The sequence below is a fragment of the Melospiza melodia genome, chromosome 26, assembly GCF_035770615.1.
Source record: "Melospiza melodia melodia isolate bMelMel2 chromosome 26, bMelMel2.pri, whole genome shotgun sequence".
NCBI lineage: Eukaryota > Metazoa > Chordata > Aves > Passeriformes > Passerellidae > Melospiza > Melospiza melodia.
This window is the reverse complement of record NC_086219.1, coordinates 3,639,413-3,667,175: the sequence shown is the minus strand read 5'-3', so window position 1 is coordinate 3,667,175 and position 27,763 is coordinate 3,639,413. Positions and strand designations below refer to the sequence as shown.

Below are 27,763 nucleotides of genomic sequence, written 5' to 3'. Positions count from 1 at the left end.
CGTCGGGGCGGGCACGGCTGCGGGGGGCCCCCGGCCGCAAGCCCGGGATGTTTCTGTACTGGAGGAAGCGGGGTGCCTACGAGCTGGAGGCTTTGCCGCCCGGCCTGGCAGGGCTGGAGTACGGGGCAGTGGAGCGCTTCTCCTGGAGCTCCAGCCTGGATGTCAGCGAGGAGCTCGGGGGTAGGTGGCTGGGGGGGCTTTGGGCAACCAGCAGGCTGTGGCTGAGCGCGGCCCCCAAAGCCTCCGGCCCTGGTGAGGAGGGTGAGGGGTTGGGAGAAGCTGCTGCTGCGGCCGGGATGCCGTGGGAATGCTGCAGGTGCAGCTGGGGAGCGCTCAGCAAACTGCCCCTGCCACCGGCGCCGCACCCCCCGGACGTTTGAAGCAGCCGGCTGCCGCTGCCGTGCTCTCTGCAGCAAGGACGATCCGGTTTCAAAACTCGTTTGCCGTCACCGGGAGCGCCGGCTGTGATAGCATAGCCGGCAGCAGGAGAAGGAGGAGGTGACCGGGCGGGGAGGAGAGGAGCTGATGGGGACAGGATCTCTCCTGCAGCCCTCGAAGTGTCTGGTGGGGACCCGGACACGCTCCTGCCCCTGCCCCAAAGCGGGGCTCCCTGCAGGAGCTCCCAGCCCGCGTGTCCCAGCCCTGGTGCATGAGTGACCCGCGGGCAGGGTCGGATTTTGGGAGCGGCCACGCGGCTCTGGCCGTGCTGCGGGGCTGATCCCTGGCACCGCCGGCCGCTTCGGCCAGCCTCTAGTTTTTGGTGAGTTTGGGAAACTTTCCCTTGGGTGCATGAAAGAATTTCTTATTTGTTTCCGTTATTATTCCCGATAGGTCAAGTGAAACGGCAGCGGCGGGGGGCGGGGGCCGGCCCAGCTCGGCGGGCGCTGCGGGGCGGCCGCGGGGACAGAGGCCTCATTGTGCTCCTGCCGTGGGGGCAGCGCCCGGCCCCGGCTCCCGGCCCGGCTCCTAACCCGGCTCCCAGCCCGGTTCCTAGCCCGGCTCCCAGCCCGCCTCCTAACTCGGCTCCTAACCCGGCTCCCAGCCCTGTTCCTCGCCCGGCTCCCGGCCCGGCTCCTAACCCGGCTCCCGGCCCGGCTCCCAACCCGGCTCCCAGCCCGGTTCCTAGCCCGGCTCCCAGCCCGGTTCCTAACCCGGCTCCCGGCCCTACTCCCGGAGGGCAACGAGCTGAGCCCTGCCCGGCTACTCCTGCATCCAGCAGTGTCCATGGTGCCACAGCAGCCTCGGGATCGCCTCCCAGATGGGAGCTTGAGCAGCCAGCACCATCCCGAGTTGCTTCCCCCTCTCCAGGCAGAAGCAGCATTTTTTTTTCAGCGCTGCCTCAAAAAGCAGACTGTTTTATCCCGCAGACTGAACCCCGGCCTTGGCCGCGGTTTCGCTCGGCTCGGCGTGGATGCTGTTTTTGTTGGCAGGAAGGATGCGGGAGATGGAAGCGGTGCGGCGGGGAAGTCCCTGTGCCGCTGGGCTGGTGTAATAGCCGTGCCACCTGGCAGAGCCGTGCCATTGTGGCAGAGCCGTGCCACCTGGCAGAGCCGTGCCATTGTGGCAGAGCCGTGCCATCTGGCCTCTCCGCATCCCCGGCAGCAGCTTCCCGACGGTGCATCCCTGCCTGCAGCGGGGCTGTCCAGCCAGAGGGTGTCTGTACTGCTCGTTTGCCGCTGCGAACAGCCCCGAGTCTGTTATTTTTAAACGATTAGGTTCGACACATAACAAAAGCCTTCAAAATAGGATTTGTCCCTAAGGCCGATTTAACTGTCAAAGCTTAAAGTGGCTCCTAAGCCTCGTTGGGGGCTGACAGCGGCAGATTTAGTGCTGCTGCTGCAGCCCCACGCTGTGCCAGCCCAAGGGGAGCTGGGGCAGGTCCGTGTCCTCATCCTGTACCCTGGGGTGCTGAGCAGGAGGTGCCGGATTCTGTCCCCGTGGCATCGCTGGCTCTTGGGGCTTCATTCCCCTGGATGAGCTGTGGGGCGGGCTGAGTCCGAGCGCTTTGCCGAGCTCTGAAACCCGGGATTCCCGGTGTGGGGGCCTCAGCACAGCACCCAGGCACTGACCCTGCTCTCTCCACAGCCGAGCCGTGCCCAGAAGAGGAGACAGCGCTGCACTGCCAGAATCCCGACTGCGCTGGAGAGAGGAGGGCGGCCAAGGTGGGTCCTGCGGGGTGGGGGCAGCTGCTGCCAGGGGTCTTGGGGGCGAGAAGGGGCAGCGGACGGCTCTGCCCAACCCGTCGCTCCCTGAAGGGCCCCTGCCCTGGTCGGCAGCCTTGGCCTGCCGGGCATTCCCCGCTGGTGTCCGGGTCCTGCTGGCATTTAACGGCACAGCGGCGGTTTACGCCTTTCCCCGAGCTGCCTTGATTTGGGCTAATCCGCTCCAGCCCGTCTGTTCTCCGCTCGCTAACGTGAAACCAGGGCAGATTTAGGATCCTTTCTCTCCCTCCGGCAGCAGGGCCGGACCCACCCTGGCTCGCAGCGCGGGGCCGCGGGCGGTGTCCCCGGCGCAGCAGGCAGCACAGCACCGGGGGTGTGCCGGTGCTCTGTTTGCACGGCGGGCTGGCAGGGCCGCTGCTGCTGGGGCACACGTGGCACTGGGCTGCAGCTGCCCAGGAGCGCGGCTGGCACTGCCGGGAGCGACTGAGGCCACCCCGCCGCTGTCACCCGAGCCCTGATGGGGCCTGGCAGGTAGCGGGAAGGGTGGGCAGGGGGAGCTGGTCGGGCTGGGGGCTCATCCTGCCGTGCCACGGTGCGGGATCGTGATCCCCCCTCGCTTTGTGAGGCGCCTGCTGAGGGACGTGTGCTGGGAGTTCCGTGGGGCTGGGATCAGGAGCCGATCCGGGGTGGGCAGGGGGGTTTGGCCATCCCGCCTGGCCCCTCCTGTGGGGCTGAGCCCAGGGATGAGCTGCTGGCACAGGGGGGATGAGGAGCCCCCTGTGCATCCCTCTAGGGCGGCTGCCAGGCCTCCCAGGGGATCTCAGTGAATGGGTGCCAGCTGTGGGCACTGCCTGCAGCCTGCGGCCATACTCCCACTTGCAGGTGTCTGTGACCGTGTTCACAGGGGTCTTAGGATGAGGGAAGAGATGAGGATCTGACTCAATGTTTCAGAAGGCTTGATTTATTATTTTATTATATATATTATGTTAAAACTATACAAAGAGAATAGAAGAAAGGATTTCATCAGAAGCTAGAGTAGAGTAATTCATCTAGCTAAGAGTAGAAAAAGAAGGAATGAATAACAAAGGCTTGTGTCTAGGACAGAGAGTCCGAGCTAGCTGACTGTGATTGGCCATTAATTAGAAACAGCTACACGAGACTAATCACAGATCTACTTGTTGCATTCCACAGCAGCAGATAACCATCGTTTACATTTTGTTCTTGAGGCCTCTCAGCTTCTCAGGGGGAAAAATCCTAAGGAAAGGATTTTTCACACAATGTGCTTGTGACAGGTGTCACGATGGCCACGCTGTGGGGCACACGGTGGCAGCGGAGGAGGGCTGAGGGTACAGGGTGTGCTGAGGCCGTGTCGAGGCCCGCGATAGGGCACCGGTGGATGGCAGGGGGTGCTGCAGGGGGAGCAGCGGCCCCTCGGAGAGAGCGCGGGTGGTGGGAGCGCGTCAGCGCTGACCTCAGCAGCGCCGGGAGGAAGGAGGGCAGGAAGTGGGGGCGGCTGGAGCTGCACAGGCGCTTCCTCCCCGCAGCAGCAGCGCGGAGCTCTGCAGGCAAGCCCGGGCAGGGCCGCCTCCTCCCCGCACCCTCGCACCCTCCGCGGGCAGGGTGGCGCTGGGGGTCCCACACGGGGATGGGGCTGTGTCAGCGGTGCAGTGGGCGGCGGCACCACCGTCCCCAGGAGCGGGGCCAGAAGGAGCCCCAGTGAGGAGGGCACTGGCCAGAGAACACAGGCAGTGCACTGTGCTGGGGGCCTGGCCGGGGGTTTAAAAATAACCCGCTGTGAATGTCTGGAGGGGCTGGGGCCGCGGCCGTGGCCGCACACAATCGGAGGAAACCCGCCGGCTTGGAGCATTGTTTGCCTGCAGACGCTCGCTTCCTCCGTCCTGCCGCGGGGACACGGCTCTCGTCAGCACAAAGGGGCTGGGGGTGCCAGGGCGGCCTCCCGGGTCTCTGCTGAGGTGCTGGTGCCACGGTGCAGGTGGCTGCCTGTCCCGCAGCTCCTTGGCCAGGCCTCTGCATGTGCAGGTGTCCCGGGGTCTCTGCTCATTGCGGTGGAGCAGGGCGGGGCTCTGTGGGGCAGAACCCCCCGTGTCATTGTCATCACCCACTTACAGCACCCGCTGCCACACCGCCATGTCCTGGTCATGCTGCTTTCCCCGTGCCCGCTCTGCGTTCAGCATCCCTGTGAACAATGTGGTGGCAGAGGGTGCCCTGCTGCTCGTGGTGCTGCCCATCCCTCCTGTGAACACACCACAGCGGGCAGGCCCTGCCTGATGGACACATGTCCCCGCAGGAATGCCACCACGCCGAGTGCCGGCAGCTGAGCCCCAGCGGCCCCCTCAGCCTGTGTGAGCTCTGCGATGGCCGCCTCCATGGCGCCATGCACTTCGATGGCCACATCCGCTTCGACCTGTCCCCGCAAGGTGAGCCCGAGCCAGCTGTGCCACCGCTGCCCCGCGGCTGTGGGATGGGATGGGACTGATGGAGTGCACCTGGGGCTGGTGCAGCTCTGGGATGGGATGGGAGCGATGGAGTGCACTTGGGGCTGGTGCAGCTCAGGGATGGGAGTGGGGTGCAGCAAGAGCCAACACGGGGCTGGGGGAGCTGTCACAGCCCAGCTCGATGCCCCTTTGCAGGCTCCATCCTGGCCCGCAACATGTCCACGCGTTCGTGCCCCCCGCGCACCAGCCCTGCCTCTGACGTGGAGGAGGAGGAGGAGGGTCCGGCAGAGAGCAGAGGGTGAGCCCCCAGCCCCGCACAGCCCGTGGGCAGCCCCAACCCGTGGCACCCCCGTCACCCTGCCCTCCCTGTGCCCGCAGGGAGCGCAGGAGCTCAGCGCTGAAGCTGCCCAAGAAGAAGGCTTGGCGCAGACACACGGACGTAAGGCACCGGCTCCTCTCCCTGGGGAACCCAGCAGGGCAGCAGGATGGCCCTGGTGGGAGGGAGGGAGGGACCCCCGGGCAAGCAGTTGCCCCCTGCCCCCAGGACCCCAGCAAGGAGTGCTTCACCTTGAAGTTTGACCTCAGCATCGACATTGAGGCAGAGATCGTGCCAGCTGTGAAGAAGAAGTCGCTAGGGTGAGTCTGCTGGGGACAGGACAAGGGACAATGTGGGGACAGATGCAGAGACAAATGTGGGGCTCATGTCCTGCAGGGAAGTGCTGCTGCCAATCTTTGAGAGGAAGGCCATTGAGCTGGGCAAGGTGGACATCTACCTGGACCAGTCGCACACGCCGCTGTCGCTGCAGTTCGAGGCATTTCGCTTCGGGGGACACTACCTGAGGGTGAAAGGTGCTGAGGGGGCCCCGAGGGAGGCCTGGCTGCTCCAGAGCTCCCAGGGGACACTGACAAGGTGATGCTCCCACAGCCAAGCCCGGGGATGAGCTGAAGGTGGAGCAGGCAGTGCGAGATGCCCGGTCGGCCAGCCTGCCCATCCTGCACCCTGCCAGCAGCGCTGCATTCCTTGGGCCGGTGCTGGAGCCGCTGCCAGGACGCCGGGAGGGCACTGAGAGCCTGGTGAGTGCCAGTGCTAGCTCTGGGAAGGGAGGAATTTGGGATGGCATGACAGAATGTGTGATCCCCCCATAGCCATTCTTTCTGGTGAAGAGAGGTCATGTATAGTGTGGGTTGAAGATCCCCCTGGAGTCCCCAAGATCCACATTTTCTCCTGGCTGTGCTGTGCTGTGCTGTGCTGGCTCCACCATGGCGGTCTAGCAGCTCAAGCAGCAGCACCAGCCCTTTGGCTGTGCCAGGTGTAGGCTGGCACCAAGGCAAAGGCAAACAGGAGCCCTGGGGGCCCCAGTGTTTGCTGCCACTCGGTGCCACCCCAGCTCTGGGACTCGCCCTGGCCACCAGCCCTCCCTCCTCTCAGCTGCTGGCAGCTGCTGAGCACAGCAGCTCTGTCCTGCCCCATGGACCCTGGCCCCAGATAGGGCGTGGGACCGGGCTGGGCGCCGCTCCCATGGGAGCAGGGCGCCCGGCCTGAAGGGAGAAGCTCTGCAGGGTCCCGCCAGGGGGACACGGTGCTTGGTGCTGTGCCAGCAGGCCCTGAGGGCGGCAACCTGGCTGCCTGGCCAGGGCTAGTGGCCACCCGTGTCCAGCACTACGACGCCTGGCTGCAGGACCGGCAAGGCTCCAGCAGGGCCAGGGGACAAGAGGGCAACCAGGCACCTCTATGGAGGTCTTGGTCCCTATCTCCTTCCTGGGGGCAGGCGGGTCCCAAGTGGCCCCGAGGCGATGGGGCTGGGGGCAGCCGGGGCGTCTGGAGAAGCGACAGCGCGGTGAGTAATGGCGAAGGTGCCCGTGGCAGCTCTTCCCGCCTGGCCCTGCGGACGTGGCGGGGCAGTGGCAGCAGCATGCCGCTTCCCAGGGCTGGGTGGCAGGCAGGGAGCCCCGATCCTGCTGCGTTTTGTGCCCCGGCCGCATCCCGGGGACACGCAGGGAGCAGCCGCTGCAGCGCTGCCCGGGGCGGCGGGAGCAGCTTGGCCGTGACCCAGCTCTTGCGACCAGCCGGGGGGCTTTGATCTCCGCCGGTGAATTGTTCAGCTCTGGTAGCTTATCTGCCGAGGAGGGAAATTAGGTTTTCGGCGCTGGCCCCACCTCCTTTTGTTTCGGAGGAGCTCGGCCACAGCCTGCCCGGCCCCGGCTCTGCGGTCCGAGCCGGGAGTGCGGCTGGACGGACGGCCCGGGCGGGTGCTGCGACCCTCGGGATGCCCTGAGCCCCCCCCGCTGCCGGGGCCGCTTGTCCATGGCCGGCCGGGCTTGGCCGGGCAGCACCCGGGGCCCTCCGTCCCCGGGGCCCTGCACCCCCGGGATGCAGGTAGGCAGGTCAGTGCGGGCAGGGGAGCTTGGCCGGGGGACCCCACTGCCCGGGGTGTCCGTCTGTCCCACGGTGCTCGAGGTCAGCCAGGCCGCTGTCCCCATGCTGCCCGCAGCGCTGGCACTGACCCTGGGGACGCTGCCTGTCCTCATTGCAGGCTCCGGGACGGCGGAGGAAGAACATAACAGAGTTCCTGGGGGACAGCAGCATCCCCAGCCCCGAGCCAGCCCTGCACAGCAGCAGCTCTCTGCCCACCAATGGCACTGACACCTGGAAGAACCGCGCTGCCAGTCGCTTCAGCGGCTTCTTTGGCTCCGGGACCAGCGCGGGCTCCTTCGGGCGGGTAGGTGGGATGCAGGCAGGGGAGGGGTGTGGGGACTGCCTGTGGCTCTGCTGGGGACATGGGATGGGTCCCCCCGGGGCTCAAGACCCTCATTTCACAGGCAGGGTGAGGTGGTCCATGGGACATGCCCGCTGGCCTCCAACCAGTTCTGTGCCCTGCTTTTGTCCAGGAGACAGAGAAGCTGGAGCAGCTGGTGAACAGGCTGCACGCCTACAGCACCTTCGGGCTGCCCAAGCTGCCGCCCCAGCTCCGCTTCGACCGCGACTCCTGGGAGGAGGATGGGGACGAGGCTGGGCTGGCGCTGGAGGACAGCTGGCAGCAGATCATCCAGGGCACAGAGGTAGGGACAGTGCCTGGGGAGCCTCAGGGGCTGTGCCCAGGCCCTGGCACGGCGCTGACGCTCAGCCTGGCAGGTCCTGTCGCGCCGGCAGTGCCACCAGCAGGAAGCCATCTGGGAGCTGCTGCACACAGAGGCCACCTACATCCGGAACCTCAAAGTCATCACTGATGTGAGTCTTGGCACATGTGCTGGGGCTGGGGGCTGTGGCTGCAGCTCACTGCCTCTCCATTCCCTCCCCACAGCTCTTTCTGTCCTGCCTGGTGAACCTGCAGGAGTCAGGGCTGCTGTCTGAGGTGAGTGGAGGGGGCTGCATTGGACAGGGTGTTCATGGATGGATCCTCAGCCTCGCCATGCTGCAGGGTGGAGGTGCCACTCCCCAGCACTGCCCACCTCGCCCCCACAGGTGGATGCCGAGCGGCTCTTCAGCAACATTGGGGAGATCATCTGGCTGCACTGCAAGCTGTGGCGCAGCGTCATGGCCCCAGTGCTGGCCAAGGCGCGGCGGACTGGGGCACTGCTCGACCCCATTGACTTCCTCGATGGCTTCAAGATGGTGAGTGGGGATGCCATGCCACAGCGGGCAGCCATGCCATGCCGTGTGCTGCGTGGTGACCACCTCGTGTCCCCCAGTTCGGGTCCCTCTTCAAGCCCTACGTGCGGTATTGCATGGAGGAGGAGGGCTGCATGGAGTACATGCGGACCCTGCTGCGGGACAGCGAGCTCTTCCGCACCTATGTGACGGTAAGGGGAGGCTGGGCTGGGGCTGGGGCAGGGCTGGGCTGGTGCTGGTGCTAATGCCTGGGTGCCACAGTGGGCTGAGAAGCAGGAGCAGTGCAGCCGCCTGAAGCTGAGCGACATGCTGGTGAAACCTCACCAGCGCCTCACCAAGTACCCGCTGCTCCTCAAGTCCATCCTGAAGAAGACGGATGATCCACGTGCCCGTGATGCCATCACCACTATGGTAAGGGATCAGGGGTGGGGGGCAGCAGGGTTGGTGGCCCCTGGCCCCTCAAACCCACCACCCCTCCTGGCACAGATCAGCTCCGTGGAGCGCTTCATCAACGACGTCAACTCGCGGATGCGCCAGCGGCAGGAGCGGCAGCGCCTGGATGCCATCCTCAGCAGGATTGATGCCTACGAGGTGGTGGAGGGCAGCACAGACGAGGTGGACAAGGTGGGCTGGACATGGTGGAGCTGCCATCTCATGCCATGGCACTCAATGCCACCCTCTGCCACTCTGCTGTTCCACCCTATGTCGCTTCGTGCCAAGCCACCCCATGCTGCACCATGTTATGTTACCCCATGCACCCCATGCTGACCCTGGGGGTTTCTGGCAGCTGCTTAAGGAGTTCCTGAGGCTGGACCTGACGGCCCCCATCCCCGGCACCTCCCCGGAGGATACCCGGCAGCTCCTCCTCGAGGGCAGCCTGAGGATGCGGGAAGGTAAAGACAGCAAGGTGAGGACTGCAGGGGACAGGGAGGGCTCAGCTCCAGCCCCTGCCCACCCACCCTCACTCACTGCACCGACTGGTGCCCATGGCTCCACTCTCACCCACAGATGGACGTCTACTGCTTCCTCTTCACCGACCTGTTCCTCATCACCAAGCCCTTCAAGAAGGCTGAGCGCACCAAGGTGATCCGGCAGCCCTTGCTGGTGGACAGAGTTGTTTGCCGGGAGCTCAGAGACCCAGGTGAGAGCACTGGGCATAAGGGGGGCTACAGGGAGGTCCCTGGGCACTGCTGACAGCCCCTGCCCACAGGCTCCTTCCTCCTCATCTACCTGAACGAGCTGGGCAGCGCTGTGGCCGCCTACACCTTCCAGAGCAGCGGGCAGCTGTGCCGCAGCTGGGTCGAGGCAGTGCGCAATGCCCAGGTGAGGGCACACGGGCGGGTGGGGGACCCGTGGGTTCCCTGTGCACCCCCCCTTCCTCACTATGACCCCCCCATCCCAGAACCTGCTGCAGAGGCTGCGGCAGCGCCGGCGCATGGAGGAGCGGGAGGAGGAGGACGAGGAGGATGAGGAGGATGATGGTGAGAGTGGCACTTCAGCTGCCAGTTCACCAACCATCCTACACCACAGCAGCGCCAGCCCGGACTCGCAGCAGTGGTAGGGAGCAGGAGGGAGGGACCTGCACACCCCCAGCCTGGCACAGGCCCCTCCTCACCTTCTTGCCTCCACAGCCCCTCCGACGGCTCCACCGAGACGCTCGCCATGGTGGCAGCAGAGGGTGGCGACGAGCTCTCCTCCCCAGACTGGGACGCAGGACCCTTCAGCTCCACCTCGGATGCCTCCTCTGTTGGCACCAGCACCTCCATCGGCACTGGCACCTCTGTGGAGACCCCCACCTCCACCGATACCCCCACGCAGGAGCTGCCTGCAGGGGCCCTGCCTGTTCCCCTGCCCCACGGCGTGGCCTCCCCAGGCAGCGGCTGCCGCTCGTCCTCCATCGACAGCGCCTATGGCACGCTCTCCCCTGCCTCGCTGCGGGACTTTGGCCAGCAGCCCGAGGGGGCGGCCGAGGAGGGGCAGGAGCCCTGCCCGGCCCCTCCCGCCCCACGGCCGGCCTCGCCCCGCCTGCGCCGCCGGACGCCCGTGCAGCTCCTGCCGTGCCCGGCCAGGGTGCTCAAGTCCAAGTCGGAGGCCAGCTTGCCCCAGCTCCTGTCCCCCACCTCCCCAGGCCCCCTAAGCCAAAGCCGCAGCCTCTCTGACCTCTGTGCTGGCTCCCCCCGGACTGGCCAAGAGCCCGCACCTCAGGCTGCCCCCGGCAGCAGCGGCAGCTCCACGTCGGAGCTCTCAGAGCCAGAGGGGCCGGCCGAGAGCCCGGCATCCCTCCCGGGGGAGCTCAGGCGCGACCCCCAGCCCCCTGCCCGCCGCACCCTGTCGGACCCGCAGGCGGCGCAGCACCGCAAGCTGACTCTGGCGCAGCTGTACCGCATCCGGACCACGCTGCTGCTCAACTCCACGCTGACGGCCTCGTAAGCACAGGCTGCCTGCTCCTGGGGTGCCCCAGCCCTTGCAGGGGACCGAGTCCCAGTGCTGAAGGCATCTGTCCCCACTCTGTGTCTTGCAGGGAGGTCTGAGAGCCGCTGGCATGGAAAAGGACAGATGCACGGATGTACCAAGGAGCTTCTCCTGCTTCTAACCGTAGCGTAAAGCCGGGGCCGGGCAGAGCAGGCACTGGGAGGCCGCGCTGCTGGGGACATGGATGGGGATGCAGAGCAGTCCCCTTGGCGAGGACGTGTCCTGGGCACGGTGGTGCGGGGCTGGACATGGCACGTGGCTTGTGCTGAACCCCCTGTCCACAGACACGAGAGTTGTGGGGCAGGGGGCCCTGGGGCTGTGGGGGGCTGTGGGAGACTGAGGGTCAGCTCTTGCAGGCGAGGAAGGGGTGACGACGTCGGCAGGGGTGAGCGGGGAAGGTGCTGAGAGGGACGTGGTGCCGGTGGCACGGTGCTGTGGGCAGGGCAGGGAGGAGGCTGGGGCTGGGGGCAGGAGAGGATGGCGCGGGGCTGGGGCAGGTTTGCCCTGTGGGCTGGCAGTGGATGGCAGCACCTGGGACTGGAGTGTGGGAGACACGGTGGGACACGCACGGCGGCCGCAGCCCCGGCTGCCCCCCCATGCTAAGCTGCACTCCACGTCCCAGCTGAGCAATAAAACCAGCTGGTGCACGCTCATGTCTGCCTCTCCTTTCCTTTGGCTTCAGCAGCACCCGAGGCTGGGCATCACCTGGGTGGGTGCATGGTGGAGACAGACAAAAAGGGGATGGGACCAGTTCCAGCCTCCCGTTCTGGAGCTCGGGGTGGGGATGGAGCCCTGGGGTGGGGTCTGCACTGCTCCCCACGTCCCCTGCCACCCCTGCCACCCCCGCCAACGGAGGGAGGGCGGCGGCCGGGTCTGCAGCGAGGCTCTGCAGGTCCCTCCCGCGCCCAGCGCTCCCGTCATGTGGTTTCGTACCCCCTGGACTCATTTCCAAAAAAGCATTTCCTCCCTCTGCGGTTGGGTGTAAAAGCCTGTCTGGGGAGGGCTGGCGCTCACTCGCCGCGCGTCGCGTGCTGCTGACGGCAGCCGTGGGGTGCCGGGGCACCCTGCCCGGGCACGGAGCTGCCCCGACACCCCCCTGCACCTGCGCCGCTCCCCGCAGCGCCCCGGCATGACCCAGCCGCATCGGCCACAAGGATGAAGTGTTGCTGCCCTGGGGTGGCTTGGGTGAGTGCGGTGGCCTGGGGGGTCCCACGGAGCGCTGGCACCAATTGTGGGGTGTCCCACGGCTGTGGCCGTAGCGGGTCTGGAGGAGGGAGGGAGGAAGATGGATTAACCCCAGTGCCAAGCGTGCCAAAACCGCTTCCCCCTCTGGCTAACAGCCGGGGCTGGGCTGTGCCGCACCAAAACATTGGCGGTGTGGCGTGACCGCGGGGCCACCGGCCGTGAAATCCCGGCCACAGAGCGGATGCGGCCGCGGGAAGGGCGGGGTCAGTCCTGGGGCTACAGCAGGGCAGTGCCTGGGGAGTGGCTGTGCCCACAGACCGCGGGCAGCTGCCCTCGGGGCTCGGGTGCCAACCCCGGCACCGACAGCTGCGTTACGGGGGAGAGGCGCCGGCACGGCACCAGCGGAGGGCTGTCCCCAGCGCGGTGCCAGCCCCGTGCCCACCGGGCACCTGCTGGCCGCGCTGGGCACGGGCAGTGCCCGTCGGCGGGCGGGGTGCGCGGGCAGGGCCCCGCTGGGGACGGTCGTGCCTCAGCGGTGACTCAGATGTGCCGCTGCCAGCCGGGGCTGAGGCAGCGCCCGGATCTGCCGGCAGCGCTCCGCCAGCGGGGCGGCCCAGCGCGGTTTCCAGTCTGCCGGTGGCGGAGGGTTTAGTAGAAAATGATTCAACTGCCGTAATCGGGGCCATCACGGCTGGGAAATCCAGCCCCCAGCGAGGAATCCCCTGGCTCCCTGCCCACGCTGGCAGTGCCACGGCCCTCTCAGCCCCCGGCCCGGCCTGTGGAAGGGGTGTCAGCGTGGGCACCGCTCGCTGCGCCCACCGGGGCTTCCAGGGGAGCAGGGCTGCCCTGCGGACGGCACCTGGCACCCCGCGGGGGAGCCGTGACCTACTTTGGGACGCGCGTAACGGGGCGCGATAGCATCGGGGAGAGCGTGAGCCAGGCACGGCTTCCTTTCGGGGAGGAAATCACCTCCTCTGTGAGGGAGATAAACCCCAGGAAAGTCAAAGCTGGCAGCGTTAACCCCTACGCGCCCGGCTACCGACAGCTCCCTGAGCCGGCGATCTCTGGCACCACCGTGTGCCTGACTCACTGGTCCCCATCCCTGGGGACGTGGCAGGGTCCTGCCGAGCATCTCGGTGCCGCTCCCCACAGTGCCAGCATGGAAGCACCATTTGCAGAGCCCGCGGGGGCACCTTGGCACCCCCCTGGGCACAGGCTGTGGCACAGTGGCCCCCGGCAGGAAATTGCTTGCTCGTGTACTGCGGAGAAAGCAGAGCACAGGGGCTGCCGCGGGGCATTCCCAGCCCTGGGGCAGCGCACCCACGCGGCTCTGGGGCGGAGGGCCGCGGCTTCAGCCGCTCAGCCTTGCGCAGGCACCGCTGTCCACACAGTTCCAGGTATGGCTCTGGCTCTGATAGCCCAGCATGAGCTGGTGTGTGAGGGCTGTCCCCACAGGCTCCTGGAGCAACCCGTCTGCCTGCAGCCCTGCTCTCTCCCCGCTTGCAGGTGACCTTGGCAGCGCTGTGGCTGGCAGCCAGCGAATCGCAGCCCCCAGGGTGGCGGGACCGCGCCGTGCTGCGAGGGCGGCGGGTCCTGGTGCAGCCACTCCTCCGCCTGAGGAGACACACGGACAGACGGCAGTGCCCTGACGGCATGAACTGGGTGGAGACTGCTCGTCAGTGCTGCCCTCAGTGTCCCGCAGGTGAGCGCTGCCCGGTCCCTGCGGCATGGCACAGCACACCCTGGCACAGAGGGTGCCTTGCTCAGGTGGCCGTGCTCCCTGTCACCCCACTGTGCCTGCAGGGACATTCCTGAGAGAGGCCTGCGTGTGTGATCCCTGTCCTGCCGGCACCTTCCGCACCCGGCCCAACACCCTCAGCGAGTGCGAGGCCTGCTACGAGTGTGACCAACACGGTGAGCTGGCACCACAACACCCCGTGCTGTGCCATGCAGTGCTGTGCCATGCTGCTCACTGCCTGCTCTCTGCAGCTTTCCAGAGTGTGCTGAGCAACTGCTCGGCCACCAGCAACATCGCTTGTGGCTGTGAGCCCGGCCGATTCCGTGATTGCGTTGACACGCTGTGCACCGAGTTCTCTTGCAAGAAGTGCCAGACCTGCCCTGGACGGCTCATCCAGCGACCCTGTGAGTGCTGCCAGCTGCCCCACGGCACAGCCTGCCAGCTGTGTCACCTCTGGCTGTGCCACCCCGCCTCATTCCCACCCTTTCCCCAGGCTCAGAGTTGCAGGACGCACTTTGTGACAGCAGCTGCAAGCCTGACTTCTACAAAGAGGGTGATGAATGCCGGCCATGTCACATGTAAGCATTGACCCTCCAGCCAGGGATGCATGTGGGGCTGTGGTGTGGCATAGCATGGCACAGCATGGCACAGCATGGCACCCATGGGTCCCATCTCCTTGCAGGCGCGCCGTGGACACGTGTGGCAACGAGTGCCAGCAAGTGTGCGGCAGCAACAACAACAAAGGTATGGGGACAATGGGGCCAGGGTTGGTGGTGTGCAGTCACCGTGCTGGCCAGCTGATGGGAATGCTCCTGCTCCTCCTTTCAGGCTCAGGTCTGGAGTACATCCTACTGGGACTCACCGGGCCTCTCTTCCTGGGTGCCCTGGCCATCTACCACAAGAGGAAGAGGCTCTGGCATGGGGGTGGTCCCCACCCCATGGCACAGGCCACCACCTCAATGCCCGGGGCTGCAGCCACACCATGGTACCAGTTCAACGCCTGGAGGTGGCACAACCCGTGCTGGACCCACCCATACTCCCCACAAGAGACAGGGCGAGGCACTGGCGCAGCAAAGAAGAGCTTCCAACAGGAGGCGTTGCTGCGTGAGCCACCCAGTGAGGAAGGAAAGCCCTCCTCATCCCCAGAGCCCCGCGGCGCCTTGCTGCAGGGCAGCCAGCTCTACGCCGTCATCGACGTGGTGCCAGTGCGGCGCTGGAAGGAGTTCATGAGGATGCTGGAGCTGCGGGAGGCAGAGATTGAGCTGGTAGAGCTGGAGGTGGTGCACATCCGTGACCAGCAGTACGAGATGCTGAAGCGCTGGTGCCAGCAGACCAGTGCCACGCTGGACCAAGTCTTTGCCGCCCTGGAGCGCATGGAGCTGGCTGGCTGTGCTGAGGCACTGCGCCAGAGTCTGCCCGTGGGACCCTGACCCCAGCGCCAGCACCCTGGCACAGGGAGGGCCCGACACCTCCGCACATCACTGGGCACCCAGCCACACCCCTAAGTATTGTTACTTATGCCGTGTAGACATTTTATGTCAGTTTTATGTCCCCTTCCCACCTGCCTGTTCCCCCTATTTATGTCCTCCTGCCCCCAGGGCCGGGGAGGACCCCATGCCCCAGCACATCGTCGGCTGCCCAGCCCCTCGCGGGACGAGCGGGCACCGAGCCCACCCGAACCCATGGGATAGTTCTCAAGGCTGCCCCTGCCGGGCGCTCCTTCCCCTCCCCAATAAAGTGGTGTGTTCTCCATCCGCCAGCTCTGACCCTTCTTCACGGGGCCGTGTCAGCGGGCACCGGGGCACTGCTGGCCCCAGCGCCGCCACCGGTGATGTGGCACCCACAGGTGACGGGGACTGTGGGTGCTGGCAGAGATGCGGGCAGTGTGGGTGTCGGGGTGCTTGTGGTGATGTTGGTGAGGGGGCACCGCTGTGGGCGAGCGTGGCGTGGCTGGGGGGTGCTGCGGGGAGCCCCAGGAAGGCGCGGGGCACTGCTGGCGGGGTTTATCGTTTTAATCGCTGGAAAGGCAGGCGGTCTGGGCAGAGCTGAGCCTGAGGCTGGCCTGGAGCGGCTCTGGAGGGGCAGTGGTGAGGGAGAGCGCGCTGCGAGTGGTGCCAGCGGGGCGTGCGGTGAGCCCGGCCGAGGCGGGCGGGGCGCGGGGAGCCGCGTGTCCCACGCTCGCTTTGCATCGGGCAGCGCGGGGGAGCGGTGGGCTGGCGGCAGCGGGGAGTGGGGGTACGGGGGGCTACGGGTGCCTGGGGCGGTGGGGAGGGGTTCTCTGGGTTGGGCTATGTGGCCATCCACGGCAGGAGGAGGGTGCCGAAGCATGTCGCGGTCCACGGGAGGACCTGCCAGTCTCCTCCTGCTGCGAAGAGCCAGGATGCGGTGTGGCGTGGCTAGTGCTTGGCTATGTCCCCCTTCTTGAGGATGATCTGTCGCTGCCAGGGCGCCAGCTTTGTCTCATCGTACCCGAGAGTCCTTAGCTTTTCCGACTGCTCCTTCTCCTTCTCCTCCTCCTCCCGCTTCAGCTTCTCCTGCTCTTTCCTGCTCAGCAGCACAGGGCACAGGGCGCCGCGGTCACCAGAGCCGCGGGGGCCGCCGTGCCCGCCCACCCAGGGAAGGGGCTCGCTGCACTCACCGTTTCTGCTCCCTGCGAAGGCAAAGGGAACACCGGGGTTAGTAGAGCCGCGGGAGCCACCAGCTGGAGCAGCATCCCCCGACCCTGGCTCACCTCTCCTCCTCCAGCTTCTTGCGCAGGATGTCCCTCCTCCAGGCCGGCATGCTGGCCAGGCGCGCCTCCTCTTCCTTCTCCTGCAACAGACAGCCGAGTTACCGGCACTGCCCGCCCTCACTGCCGGCACCGTGGGGCCGCAGCATCATCCTGGGGCGCGGCACCGAATCCCTCTGGCAGCGCCCTCCGTGGCACGGTACCGGTGGGGTTCACCGGCACACGGCTCGCCGACGGTGCCCACTTCGGTGCCCACCTTCCGCCGGCGCCGGGAGGAGGAAGGAGCGCGTGGCGTGGCCACAGCCCTTGCAGCACACCACAGCTTTATTGCACGACACGCGGGGGCCCACACTGCCCCGGCACCGCAAACGCCACACCAGAGGGGAGCGCGGCCCCGCCGCTGCGCCTCCCACACAACACACAGCCACGGCAAGCGGCACACACTGCAACCTCGGCCCGGGGCCGCAGAACAGCGCCCAGCCTTCTGCCAAGCTCAGCTGCACCACGAGCCACCGAGGCAGGAGAGCGCACCCTGCACCAGCCCACAGCTGTCCCCTGAGCTTGCTGCTGCCCCATGCCACACCGCTGGCACGGCCTGCAGCATCTCGTTGGAATCAAGTGTCGAACATCTCCGCCTCCTTCTCCTTCCAGAAGGAGAAGCTGCGGTCAATGAAGCGGCAGAGGTCCTCCTCGCTGAACTCTCCCAGCTCCGGTACCGGCACTGCTGCCCCCTGCCCTTCCGGGGCCATGCTGGGGGGCTCTGCCAGGCTCTCTACCACTGCCACGGGGTCATCCCCAAAAAACTCCTGCACGAGGTCCTCAAAGCCGTCGAGCCAGTGGCGGTGGCCAGCCTCGATCTGCTCCAGCACGGTGCGGTGGAAGCGGCGGACGCGGTGCCAGCTGTGAGTGCCCAGGCGGTCAAACATCTCATAGCAGAGGAGGTGGCGGAAGCGCCGCTCCTCGGGGCTGAGGGGCATCTCCAGCAGCTGGAAGTAGCCCAGCATGAAGAGGTCGAGCGGGAGGCTGTCGTGGGGCATGGGAGAGCCGCCGACGTAGGGCAGGAAGTGTTGGGGCCAGTAGAGCACCGTGGTGCGGCTCAGCCGCCGGATCTGACGCCCTGGGACCCGGCGGGCAACACTCCTCCAGCGGGCCAGCAGCCGCCCCGCTGCCGGTCGCCGCCTCCCCGGCCGCCGTGCCCGCTCCTCCCCGGGCACCGCCGAGAGCGCCCGCTTCTTCCAGTGCTCCAGGAAGAGGAAGACTGCGCGCTCCTTGCACCCCTTGGTGCGTTCATGTGTGCTGCTGGGCTCTGGCAGCGCTGCCCTGCTCCTCCGCAGCGCCCCATCCCCGTATTCCTCCTCCAGGATGGGCCGGCGGGCGCTACCAGGGGGCTGCACCCGCTTGCGCTTGGTGACCCTGGGGGCAGGCGCGGGGGCTCCCCCCGGCCCCTCGTAGTTGGCCTTGAGGCTGCGGACGGACACACCGCAGCCCAGGATCTCGCTGCGGGCGTCGTGCTGGGCACCGGGGCCGCCCCCCGCTCCCCCCGCCCCGGGGCTCTCCCGGCCCCTCGGGGTGGCCGGGGCTGCGGCCGCGCTCCTCGGCACCGGGGGGGACGGGCTGCCGCGGGCGGGCGCGTCCTGCTGGGCGAGGGCGAAGCGCCGGGGGGGTGCCGGGGGCGCGGAGAGCGGTGCGAGGGGCAGCAGCTCCTCCTGCGGCCCCCCTGGAAGCGGCTGCCCCGCCTCGTGCATCACCCGCAGGCTCCCCAGCTGCCTCTCCAGGTGCTGCACGTCCTCCTCCCGCATCGGCTGCCCGGCGGGTCCCGGTACGCCCCCGCGGCACAGGGGCGGCGAGCGGCTCCCAGGCTGCGGCGGGAGAGAGGGCAAAGGGGCTCCTGAGGCCGTGCCGCACGCCCCCCGCGCCGCTGCCGCCGTGTGTGGCATCCCCGGGGTGCGACACCCCTGCATGCAGGTAGGGTGGTGCCCAGCCCAGTTAGGAGCCGGGGGCAATGCCACGCACGCCGTCTCGCCGGGTCCTGAGCTGCTTGGGCCGTGCCCGCGCCGCGCTCGCCGCCGCAGCACGAGGGACCCCCCTACCTTGCGCCGCTGCTCCTCTTCCTCCTGCATGCGGAGCTGCAGCTTGCGAACCATCACCTGCCGCTTCCACTCGGGGATGGGCCGGCCGTGCTCGTCCTGGCTGGGCACCAGCGCCTCCACCTCCGCCGCTGCCCCAGCGCCTGCTGCCGGCACCGGCGAGCTCCCGTTGAGCACCGGCTCCGGAGAGCCCCCTGCCAAGCAGCGCGGCGGCCCGGCAGCCTCGGGGGTGGCCGGCGGGGTGGGCGTCCTGGTGGGTGACGGGGAGGACACTGGCGACTCAGCCTGTGGAAGGAGGGAGGGAGGGCGGTGGGCACTTGCCGTGCCGTGCCGTGCCGCGCCGCCGGCTCCCCTGGCCCCCATCACCACCTACGTTGGCCCCTGCCTGGCCGCTGCCGGAGAAAACAGTAGTGAAGCCTTTGCTCTGTGGCGTTGGCTTGAGGCTCTTCCCAGCTTTGATCTCGGCCAGCAGCTCCGAGTTGTCGCCGGTGGGGGACATCATGTTGAAGGACTTGGTGCCTGAAAGGAGGCAGAAGGGGCAGTAAGCACCCCGGCAGCACCATCTCCCTGCCCCTGTGAATCCCCCACCAGCTCGCAGGGTAGGGGGGTGAAGGGGTGGCTGGCTGGCTGCCCCCTCCACACCATCCAGGAGCCCCTGAAGCAGCATCCAGACACCCAGCTCAGCATCCACAGGAACAGCACATCACCAAACTCCCGGGTCCATCAGACCCCAGGGGAGCAACCCCCCAGCACTCAACAGCCTGGCACCCCAGCTCCACAGATCTGTAAGAACAGCGCTCCAACAGCAGCTTACAGGGTCCATGGCACCCTGCTGCAGCAGCACCCCGGCACCCCAACACTCAGCTGCAAGGGTCTCAGCCTGGCCCCAGCCCCGAATGCCACTCCATGCCCCCGAGGCACTGTGTCGCAACAGAAGCGTGCCTCTGGAGGGATGGCTCCGTGTCCGGTGGCAGCCTTGCCACTTCAGGACAGCTCCTACACTCCCCTGGCATCTCCCGGCAGCGATGCACCGACAGCCTGAGCCACACTCCCTGCCAGCCCAGTGCCCAAAGGGCTGCGTGGCACCTGCACCCCACAGTCATGCCACCCGCCTCGCGAGCACCCACCGTCCGTGCCAGCCATGCGTGACTCCCTAAAGTCCCATGGTACCGTGCCAAGGCAGAGCCCCCTCCCCGCGGCCGGCGCCCGCAGCTCGCCCCGCTCGGAGCCAGAGGGCTGCGGGTGCTGAGGGCCCAGCGGGACGCTCGCGCTGCCATCCAGCGCCGGCTGGGACCCCCCGGTGCCGGGAGCCGGCGCTAATAAAGCGGGCGCCGAGCAGCGGCCAAGCCCGCGGGCTGCGCTCAGCGCCGGGGGAGCGGCCGCAGCGCTCACGTGGCGGGGTCACGCCGGCCGGCTGAGCGCGAACAAAGGCGCTCTGTGTGTGCGGGGCCGCCGCTGCCCGGCCCTGCCAGCCCTGCCCTGGCGCCTCCGGCGGCCCCGCACCGCCGCTCGGCGTCCCGCGTGGCACCGGCGACGCGCGGCAGCGAGGGCGGGCAGGTGGCGGCGCCCGGGTGTCGCCATCGATGCCATCGATGCCCCGCGGGCGCGGCACGGGGCCTGTCCGGCTGTGCCCCGCGCCAGGGCACCCCCCGAGCAGGGAGGAGCGTGGGGCCGCGGTACTTACTCTTCATCTGCCTGAGCGCCTTTCCTCCTAGGGAGAGAAGCAGAGAGGCGGCGCGGGGCGCGCGGCAGAGGAAGGATTTGGCCACCGCGAGACAAGAGAGAAGAGAAGCGGCCAGCAGTGAGAGCAGGCAGGGGCGAGCGGGCGTGGGAGCCCCCGCGCCGACACCGGAGGAGAGAAGGACAGAGAGGCTGTCAGGAGCCGCGCGGCCCGAGCGCCGCGGGAGGAGACGAGCCAAGGAGGTCAATGCCACAGTGCAGCCAACGGGACGGTGCCCAGGATCGCTCCCCGTGCCCACCCGGCACCCTGCCACTTACTTCCCGTAGAGGACGAGGAGCGGCGGGGGCCGGCGGGAGTCTCGGCCAGCGGGGGCGGCGGTGGGGGCGTCGGGCAGGCGGTGTCGGGCAGCGGCGGGGGCGGCGGTGGGGGCGGCAGCTCGGCACCGGACTTGCTCTCCCCATTGCTCATGGTGTCCGTCGAGATGGGTGATGCCTGGAAGGGAGCATGGGCAGGCGTTGCTCGGTGCCCGTGCCGCTGAGCTGGGCACGGCCTCGCGGGGCAGGGCTCACCTCCTCGGTGTGCGCCATTCGCTGCGGGCCTGGCTGCTCGGCCACGACGTGCCCCAGGTGCTTGTAGTAGTCACCGGTGCTCGGCTGCTTGCCGAAATTCCTTGACCGCCTGCTGGAGTCGGCCCGGCGCAGGCCCTCGGGGCTGCTGTCACGCGATGCCAGCTGCAATGGGGAGCCCACCTCAGCCCCGCCGTGCCCGGCTGTGACCGTGGCACAGGGCTGGAGTGGAGTAGGACCGTGCCAGTTTGCCTTGGGGCAGATGCAGAGCTGGGACGGACAACGGGTGCGTGCCCTGGGGTCTGTTCGGCAGACGGCTCTACCAGGGGCTGCGTGCCATGTTGGCAGCGTGCGGCATCAGTGCCTGGCACTGTGACCCCATAGCTGTGCCCAGGATCCTGTCCAAGCCTCCCCCGGGATAACCCCCTGGGAACAGGAGTGCCGAGCCCCAGCCCCGCGGATTACAGGAAGCTTATCCCGCGCGGGGCTGGGGCCGGCTTCCAAACCTCCCTCTGAACAGGGCTCTCAAGCAGCGCAGCCTCAGCTCACCCCGGCGCATTCCACAGCGGCTTTGCGAGCTGTGCTGCCGAGTGCTGCGCTGCAGGGGGCTGTGCCTGCTGCCTGGGCTCGGGGTGCCATCGTGGCACAGCCCTGCTCCCCTTGCTTGGGGCCCCACTATTTGCATTTCCCCGATGCCACCTCCACCCATGGCATTTTCACGGCGAGCCCAGCTGCTCGCTGCCACCGCCACCAGCCCCAGCTAAGTCAACAAACGTCAGCTCAGTGCTTCCTAATGCAGCTGCCATGGGAATTGTGCCAAGCCTGGCTCCCACTCCGGCAGTCCCAGCCCCGGTCTGGCACAAGGGTCTGTGCTGCTGAGCCCCATTCCATGGGGCACCCACACCGCTGTGGCACCGCTCTGCCGCACGCTCACACCTCCCCAAGGCAGTCCATTGCCCTGGCAAGCACTAAGGAGCCAAGGCCATGCACAAGGAGCACTGTGGGGTCCCAAACCCACCACGTGCCTGGCACACACTGCTCTGCTGAGACCCCCATCCCATGTGCCCTGTCCCCCAGAGCATTGGGCTCTGCCAGTGTCCTGACCATGCCCAGAATCCTGCCCCTGGTGAGGTGGCGAGAGCCACGGTAGGGGGTCAGGGCGGCCCCAAACCTACTGCATCCTTATGCCCCCCCAGCCCGCCATGGAGGGCTGCACCCCTCTTACCTGTGCACGCCTGGCTGAGCCCTCTCAGCTCCTGGCAGCGCTGGCTGTGCCACCCGACACCTGTGGCGCGGGCGACACCGGAGCCGGCCGCTCGGGTTACCGCCTGCGCAGCTGCCCACGCCCAGCTCGGCACGGTGCCTGTGGTATCGCCGGGCCCATGGGCGCGGCTGCCATGGCGTGGTGCTGCCCGGTGCCCCAGCCAGTGCATGGCCCACCCAGTGCCATGGAGCCACCAGAGCCTCACTGAGCCCACCTTGCTGCATCCTCACTGCTGGCTGAGCCCCAGCCCTCCCAGCGCATGCCAGCATTGCAGGCATGTGGCCTCCGGCTGGGACTGTCCCCTCCCAGTGCAGGCAACAACTGCTCAGATGGACGGGTGCCCTGTGGCATGTCCCTCCCGGGTGGTGTGTCCCTCTTGCTGTGTCTGGGGCGTGGTGCAGGGGACACGGTGCATGGGGCCGTACCTCTCGGCGCAGCGCCTGGCTCTCCACATGCCGCAGGTTGTTCTTGGCCCGCACGTAGATGTCAGCGGTGTGGGGGGCAGCGGGGGGCGCAGGTGCAGGGTAGCCAGGGGGTGGCGGGGGTGGCCGGGTGCTGGGGGGTGGGGGTGGCGGTGGGGGGAAGGCAGGGGGTGGTGGCGGCGGGGGACCCTCGCCTGCTGGGCCCCGGCCCCGCGGCCGCATCTCAGGGTCCAGCATGTCCATGTACGCCTGCATGTCCGCCAGCGCCGGCTCAGGCACCCCTGCGCAGGGCAGGGGGTCAGGGGGGGCTGGACCCGCGCCCCCCGCCCCGCGCCCCCTGGCCCCGCACTCACGGGCGGCGGGGGCCCCTGGGGGGCCGCCCCTCTTCTCCCCGGTGCTGGACTGGCTGGAGTGGCAGGAGTCGTAGTTGGAGAGGGTGCTGGCAGGGGAGCCCACCTCGAAGCGTGCCTGGGGCACCGACGCCGTGGTGTTGGGCGAGGACATGCCCGAGTCGGGCTGGCGGCATTCCCCGTCCGCCGAGGGGTCTCGGGACAGCACGCGGTGCTCCACGCTCTGCTGGCACAGCCCAGGGGTCAGGGCAGGGCTGGGGAGGCCCCGGTGCTCCCCGTGTGCTCCCCACGCCCTCATCCCTGTACCATGTTCTCCACGGTGCGCAGGTACTGGGCGCAGTGGCTGTGGCCGTTGTAGTCGGCGAGGTCGGCCGCTGTGTAGCCATCCTGGTCACGGATGCTGAGGTCGGCACCGTTCACCACCAGGATCTGGCAGCACTGGGGAGAGTGGGGGCGCACGGCAGGGCTGGAAGGAAGGCCCTCCCCTTGCCCTGACACCCTGTTGGCCACCAGCACCCACCTCCAGCTCGCCATTCTCGGCGGCATCGTGCAGCGGCGTGCCGCCCCAGCCGTCGGCGGTGATCTCCCCGCCGTGCAGCAGCAGCCAGCTCAGCACCTTGGCGTGGCCACGGCTGGCGGCAAAGTGCATGGCTGTGGCCCCCTCAGCATCCCGCTCCGACAGGCTCACCGTCGTGAAGCTCATCTGTGTGTGGGCAGGCGGGCTGAGCGCTGGGGCCCTGTGCCACCTCACTTTGCCACCATGGCCTGCCGCGCCCGGACAGCGCTTACCAGCCACACGATGACAGTGTTGTGGCCCATCTGGGCAGCGGCGTGCAGTGGGGTCATGCCGTCATAAGCCCGAGCGTGGGGGTCAGCCCCACAGTCCTGCACCAGGTACTGGATGATCTCCAGGTGGCCTTCCTGGCAGGCGAGGTACAGCGGGGTGGCCCCCGTCTTGGTCTGGGCACTCAGTGTGCTGCAAGTGGGGCACAGCGCCCGTCACCTGTGGCCACTGCTGCTGCCAAGGGTGGGACAAGGGGCGGGCAGGATACAGGGACATGGGGGCTTGTAGGACACAAGGAAAACGGGCAGGTGCAGGGGAAACAGCTGTGGGCAGGCAGGGCAGTGCCAGGGCTGGGAGCTGTCCACCCCATGGCTTCCCATGGGTCCCGGTGCTGCTGCGGTGGCTGCAGCTGCAGCGGGAGGTCACTAAGTTAATCAGCCTGCTTAGGCTAAGCTCCTTCCTCCGGCTGTTTTTGGACACTGCAATTTAGTCGTATTTTAAAGTAAGCTGCTTACACAGCACCGGCCGTGGAGCCGGCGGGGAAAGGCCAACCTGCGCCATGATGCCCAGCTGCTAGGTGCTGGTGTCCCTTCGCTGCCCCAAAAGGCCTTGGCATCCTCGTGTCTCTCATCCTGAATTGTGTATCCCAAATTGTACAACCCAAATCCTGAATCCCACATCTTTTACCCCACAGACCCATAATCTGCATCCCACATCCCCACATCCTGCCTCCCGACCCCACAGGAAGCTGTTTTATTAAGTGCTCCATAAAAAAAAAAAAAACAAACCCTGTTGAATATTTAAAAAAGGAAGAGCAATAAATACTCTGCTCTGTTATCGCAACGATCGCAGGCCCTAAATAATTGATCCCTGTAACTGTGAGACGGGCTGTGGCCAGCACTCCCTTCCCGCTGTCCCTTGCGTGCCGTGCCACCGAGTGCCTGCCCCGTGCCCAGCAGTGCCAGGCTGGCACAGCCCCGTGGGCTCCCCGAGCTGGGGATGGGGCTTGGGGCAGCTGCAGATTGGGGTGCTGAAGTCAGCAGGAGCTCAGGCACAGGGGCAGTCCCTGATTCCCATTTCTCAGTAATTGGGAAGGGGTTAAGCCACTCGGGCCCTGCCGCTAAACTGCTTTGGCAGATGGCTGAGCCCCCATGCTGGGCCGCCGGCTGCCGGGGGCGATGCGAAGGTGGGCCGGGAGCATCCCGCAGCGGCACCGCGGATTGGATTTCGCAGCTGTAACGGAGCCTCCGGGCAGGCGCGGGGCTGGGAGCAGGGCCAGCCCTAAATAATTCAGGGGGAAGGCGGTGACAGCAGCGGAACAACCCCGGCAAGCGGCGTGAAAGGCAATGCGAGCGCCGTGCCACACCTGGGCTGGCACGGTGGGCGTCGAGCAGGAGCAGTGACCGGTTTGGGGCCGGGCTTGGGCTGCAGGGGTTAATCCCAGAAGTGCTCAGGGCTAAGCTGGCGCACCTGGGGCAAGGAGATAAAGAACTGGGGCTGGGACAGCTCTGGCCAGTGAGTGCCAAGGGGTTCAGGGATCTCTGTGGCTCTGCCTTGAGGAGAAGATGCAGAGCTCTGGTGTTGTGGCACCCAGAGACAGAGGGGTGCCGAGTGCTGGTTCACATTCCGCTGCCTCAGGACTCCCTGGATGTGGGAGAGCTCTGCAATCCCTCCCATCCACAACCCTGGAGCCTTCCAGGGACAATGTGGACCAACAGCGCATCCCCCCGGCTCCGCTTTGGCTGGGTCTCTGGGTTATTTCTAGTGGCCTCTGCCCACCACAGGAAATCGGATTAGCGGCCACCTAATCACCTGCTGCGGCCTCGTGGCCAGGCCCGGCATCGCGGGCCCTGTGGGCTGCTGTGCTACGTAACGGGGGCACCAGCCCGGCCCCGGGCACCGCTCAGGAGGAAAAAAGGGGATGCTGCCGCCACGGAGCCGTCCGGGAGAGGCTGCCGTGCCCAGCAATGCCCACGGACCTGGGCAAGCGGAAAGGTCGTCTCCGGCACGGGGAGCAGCCTCTCCTCGGCGGTCAGCCTAATCCATTTACATAACAGCGGGCGGACAAAGGCGGCTGTGTTATCGCCCCGCGCCAGGAGCCGACTCAGCGGCCAGTGACAATATTTCTGCCAGCGCTCGCCCCTCTCCTCCTCTCCCTTTCTTTCTGGGCCATAAAGAAGATGCAGCTGCCTGCCCGGCCTGATAACGCGGCCGCGTTGCCCTTGGAGCTGGGGGACCAGGGTGGCTGCAGCATTCGTCCCCAGTGCTGGCACCTTGCCCGGTGGCTGGAGGGAGGGTTGGGGACACAGCCGCACCCCGTTCTCCCACTAACCCCGCTCCTGCTGGTGGGTGCCAGCCTTCCGGCAGACCCTTCTCGCTGCCAGCAGTTACCTGGGGCAGTGTCCCAAGAGGAGTCGCAGGGAAGGGAAATCCCCTTTCACCGCGGCGTAGTGGACGGGCAGCGCTCCCGTGTTGGTGGCTGCCGTGGGGTCGCTGCCTCCGAAGCGGAGGAGCCACTCGATCACCTCGTGGTGACCGAAGCGGGCTGCCAGGTGCAGGATGGTGGCACCAGAGTTGTCTGTGTCCTGCAGGAGGAAGTGGGACGGCTGTCAGCGCCAGGCACCAGCCCTTCCGGCAAGGGGGTTGGGGACCGCAGGGGCATCCCCCAGCCCGGAGCTGTGCCAGGCGGGTGGGGCGGACAGGGTGGAGTTCCGTCCGTACGGAGCGGGGCCGGAGCAGGAGCACAGAGCATCGGAGCGACCGTGGGACCAGCGTGTCTGCCTCCGTCAGGGGCCTGCGTCCGCACACAGTGAGTGCAGCACAATGCCCTCCTTGTTCGGAGCCCCTAACAGCGAACTCGCCGCCGAGCCCCGCTGTGCCGCCGGCCCGTCCGCCCTCCGCGCTCGGTGGGGCGCGGGTAGCGCTGGCCCCTGGCCAGGAGGTCGCAGATGCGTGCTGACCCCTTCCTTCCCGATTAATCTCCTCTCCCAGCCCCGCCGCCTCCTCTTCCTTCGGCCGTCACATGTCTTTAACTCTCGGCCGGCCCCGGGGCAAGCCGCTTACCGCCGCGGTCCCGCCGTTGTGTAACCGCGGAGGGGGCGGCAGCCCCGGGCAATATGTGCTGCCCTCACGGCTGAGCCCCTCCGGGATGCCGGGGACTCTCCGGGTCCGTGGGATGCCGGCCGCTATGCGCGGCGGAGCCCTGCCCGTGCCGGCTGGGACGGACCCCGGCTGGCCGTCGGCAGGGCGGAAAGCACCACGCGTGACCGTGTCCCCGCGGCCACCGCCACCCACACGGGACCGCGGAACGCCTCCCCGGCCGCCCGCGCCACCGAGGGCCCCTCCGCCGCCCCCCGCGCCCCCGCTCGCACCTGCACGCCGCAGCCCCCCTGCGTGAGCAGCCACTGGAGACAGGCGAGGTTGCCGGTGGCGGCGGCGTCGTGGGCCGGTGTGGCCCCGTTCCGCGCCCTCGCGTCCCCGCGGAGCGCGGCCTCGGCCGCCAGGTACCGGAGGCAGGCGAGGCGACCGGCGCGGGCGGCGTGGTGCGCGGGGGACGCGCCCAGGGCGTCCCGCAGCCCCGGCCGCAGCAGCCCGGCCGCCCGCAGCCCCCGCAGCGCCTCCACGTCTCCCTGTCGCGCCGCCTGCAGCGCCCGCTCCAGCGCCATCCCGGCGGCGGCGGCCCCGGCCCCAGCGGCCCCGGTGGCGGCCCCGGCCCCGGCGGCCCCGGCCGCCGCTTGGCACTGTGCGGCGCTCCCGCCCCGCCGCCCCCCGGCCCCGCCGGCTCCTCCTCTCCCTCCCCCGGGGCCGCCCCTCCGCCCGCCCCGCCCGACGGCGCGGCGATTGCCCGCTGCTCGGGACCCCCGCCCCGCTCCCCTCGGCCCCTGCTGGGGCAGCCGCGCTTTGCGGAGTGGCGGACGGGACCAGGACCGGCACCGGTGCAAGTCCGGGTGGACCCCAAAGCGGACCGTTCCCAGCTGCCTGTCCTCGGCCTCGTGTAGCGGCCCCACGGGTGTCCCCTCCCGCCGCCCGCCCAGGCAAGAGGCGCGGCAAAGATGGGCTCCTCCGGCACCCTCGACGTGCGCTGCCGGTCCTGGCCGTTCAGGCAGAACGGGGGGCTCTGGGCGGGAGGCTGTCCCGCCTCAGCCGGCGGCGGGATGCCGGCAGCCAGGCACGGTCCGCTTTGGTATCCACCCAGCCCTGCAGCGGTCCGGTCCCGGCCGCCGCTGAAAAGTTGTTTTACGAATCGCTGCCGGGGCAG

At 67.9% G+C, this 27,763-nt stretch overlaps 3 protein-coding genes across 6 annotated transcripts; 2 read left to right on the top strand and 1 right to left on the bottom strand.

Annotated features, from left to right (window-relative positions):
* The first annotated feature begins 100 nt into the window (after positions 1-100).
* PLEKHG5 (pleckstrin homology and RhoGEF domain containing G5) lies at positions 101-11,353 on the top strand. Of its 3 annotated transcripts, XM_063176884.1 has the most exons (22): positions 101-180; positions 2,086-2,162; positions 4,471-4,600; positions 4,814-4,916; positions 4,997-5,057; positions 5,163-5,254; positions 5,331-5,467; positions 5,544-5,692; positions 6,388-6,456; positions 7,153-7,338; positions 7,508-7,678; positions 7,752-7,847; positions 7,921-7,971; positions 8,082-8,231; positions 8,309-8,419; positions 8,490-8,639; positions 8,715-8,852; positions 9,016-9,135; positions 9,237-9,369; positions 9,439-9,551; positions 9,631-9,785; positions 9,860-10,658. In XM_063176884.1, the coding sequence occupies exons 3-22, from the start codon at positions 4,558-4,560 to the stop codon at positions 10,656-10,658; spliced, it is 3,027 nt and encodes a 1,008-aa protein (XP_063032954.1). In that variant the 5' UTR covers positions 101-180; positions 2,086-2,162; positions 4,471-4,557. The 3 variants fall into 3 exon arrangements, with proteins under 3 accessions (XP_063032954.1, XP_063032952.1, XP_063032953.1); XM_063176882.1 differs by lacking the exons at positions 101-180; positions 6,388-6,456 and adding an exon at positions 10,750-11,353 and having other exon boundaries at positions 2,043-2,162; positions 9,860-10,654; XM_063176883.1 differs by lacking the exons at positions 101-180; positions 2,086-2,162; positions 4,471-4,600; ... (4 more) ...; positions 5,544-5,692; positions 6,388-6,456 and adding exons at positions 6,850-6,995; positions 10,750-11,353 and having other exon boundaries at positions 9,860-10,654.
* Positions 11,354-11,728: 375 nt separating this feature from the next.
* TNFRSF25 (TNF receptor superfamily member 25) lies at positions 11,729-15,375 on the top strand. Its single transcript, XM_063177001.1, has 7 exons — positions 11,729-11,885; positions 13,392-13,587; positions 13,689-13,799; positions 13,875-14,027; positions 14,117-14,201; positions 14,306-14,367; positions 14,452-15,375. Exons 1-7 carry the CDS (start codon positions 11,856-11,858, stop codon positions 15,051-15,053), a joined length of 1,239 nt encoding a protein of 412 aa, XP_063033071.1. The 5' UTR covers positions 11,729-11,855; the 3' UTR covers positions 15,054-15,375.
* Positions 15,376-15,627: 252 nt separating this feature from the next.
* Positions 15,628-27,170, bottom strand: ESPN (espin). 2 transcript variants are annotated; one of them, XM_063176851.1, is made up of 15 exons: positions 26,877-27,170; positions 25,897-26,090; positions 23,511-23,697; positions 23,242-23,424; positions 23,028-23,159; positions 22,770-22,944; positions 22,375-22,679; positions 20,689-20,850; positions 20,437-20,611; positions 20,123-20,149; positions 18,812-18,957; positions 18,442-18,723; positions 16,355-16,434; positions 16,262-16,273; positions 15,628-16,167 (listed from the first exon to the last, which is right to left on the bottom strand). In XM_063176851.1, the coding sequence occupies exons 1-15, from the start codon at positions 27,168-27,170 to the stop codon at positions 16,020-16,022; spliced, it is 2,502 nt and encodes an 833-aa protein (XP_063032921.1). In that variant the 3' UTR covers positions 15,628-16,019. The 2 variants fall into 2 exon arrangements, with proteins under 2 accessions (XP_063032921.1, XP_063032922.1); XM_063176852.1 differs by lacking the exon at positions 20,123-20,149.
* Positions 27,171-27,763: the final 593 nt, after the last annotated feature.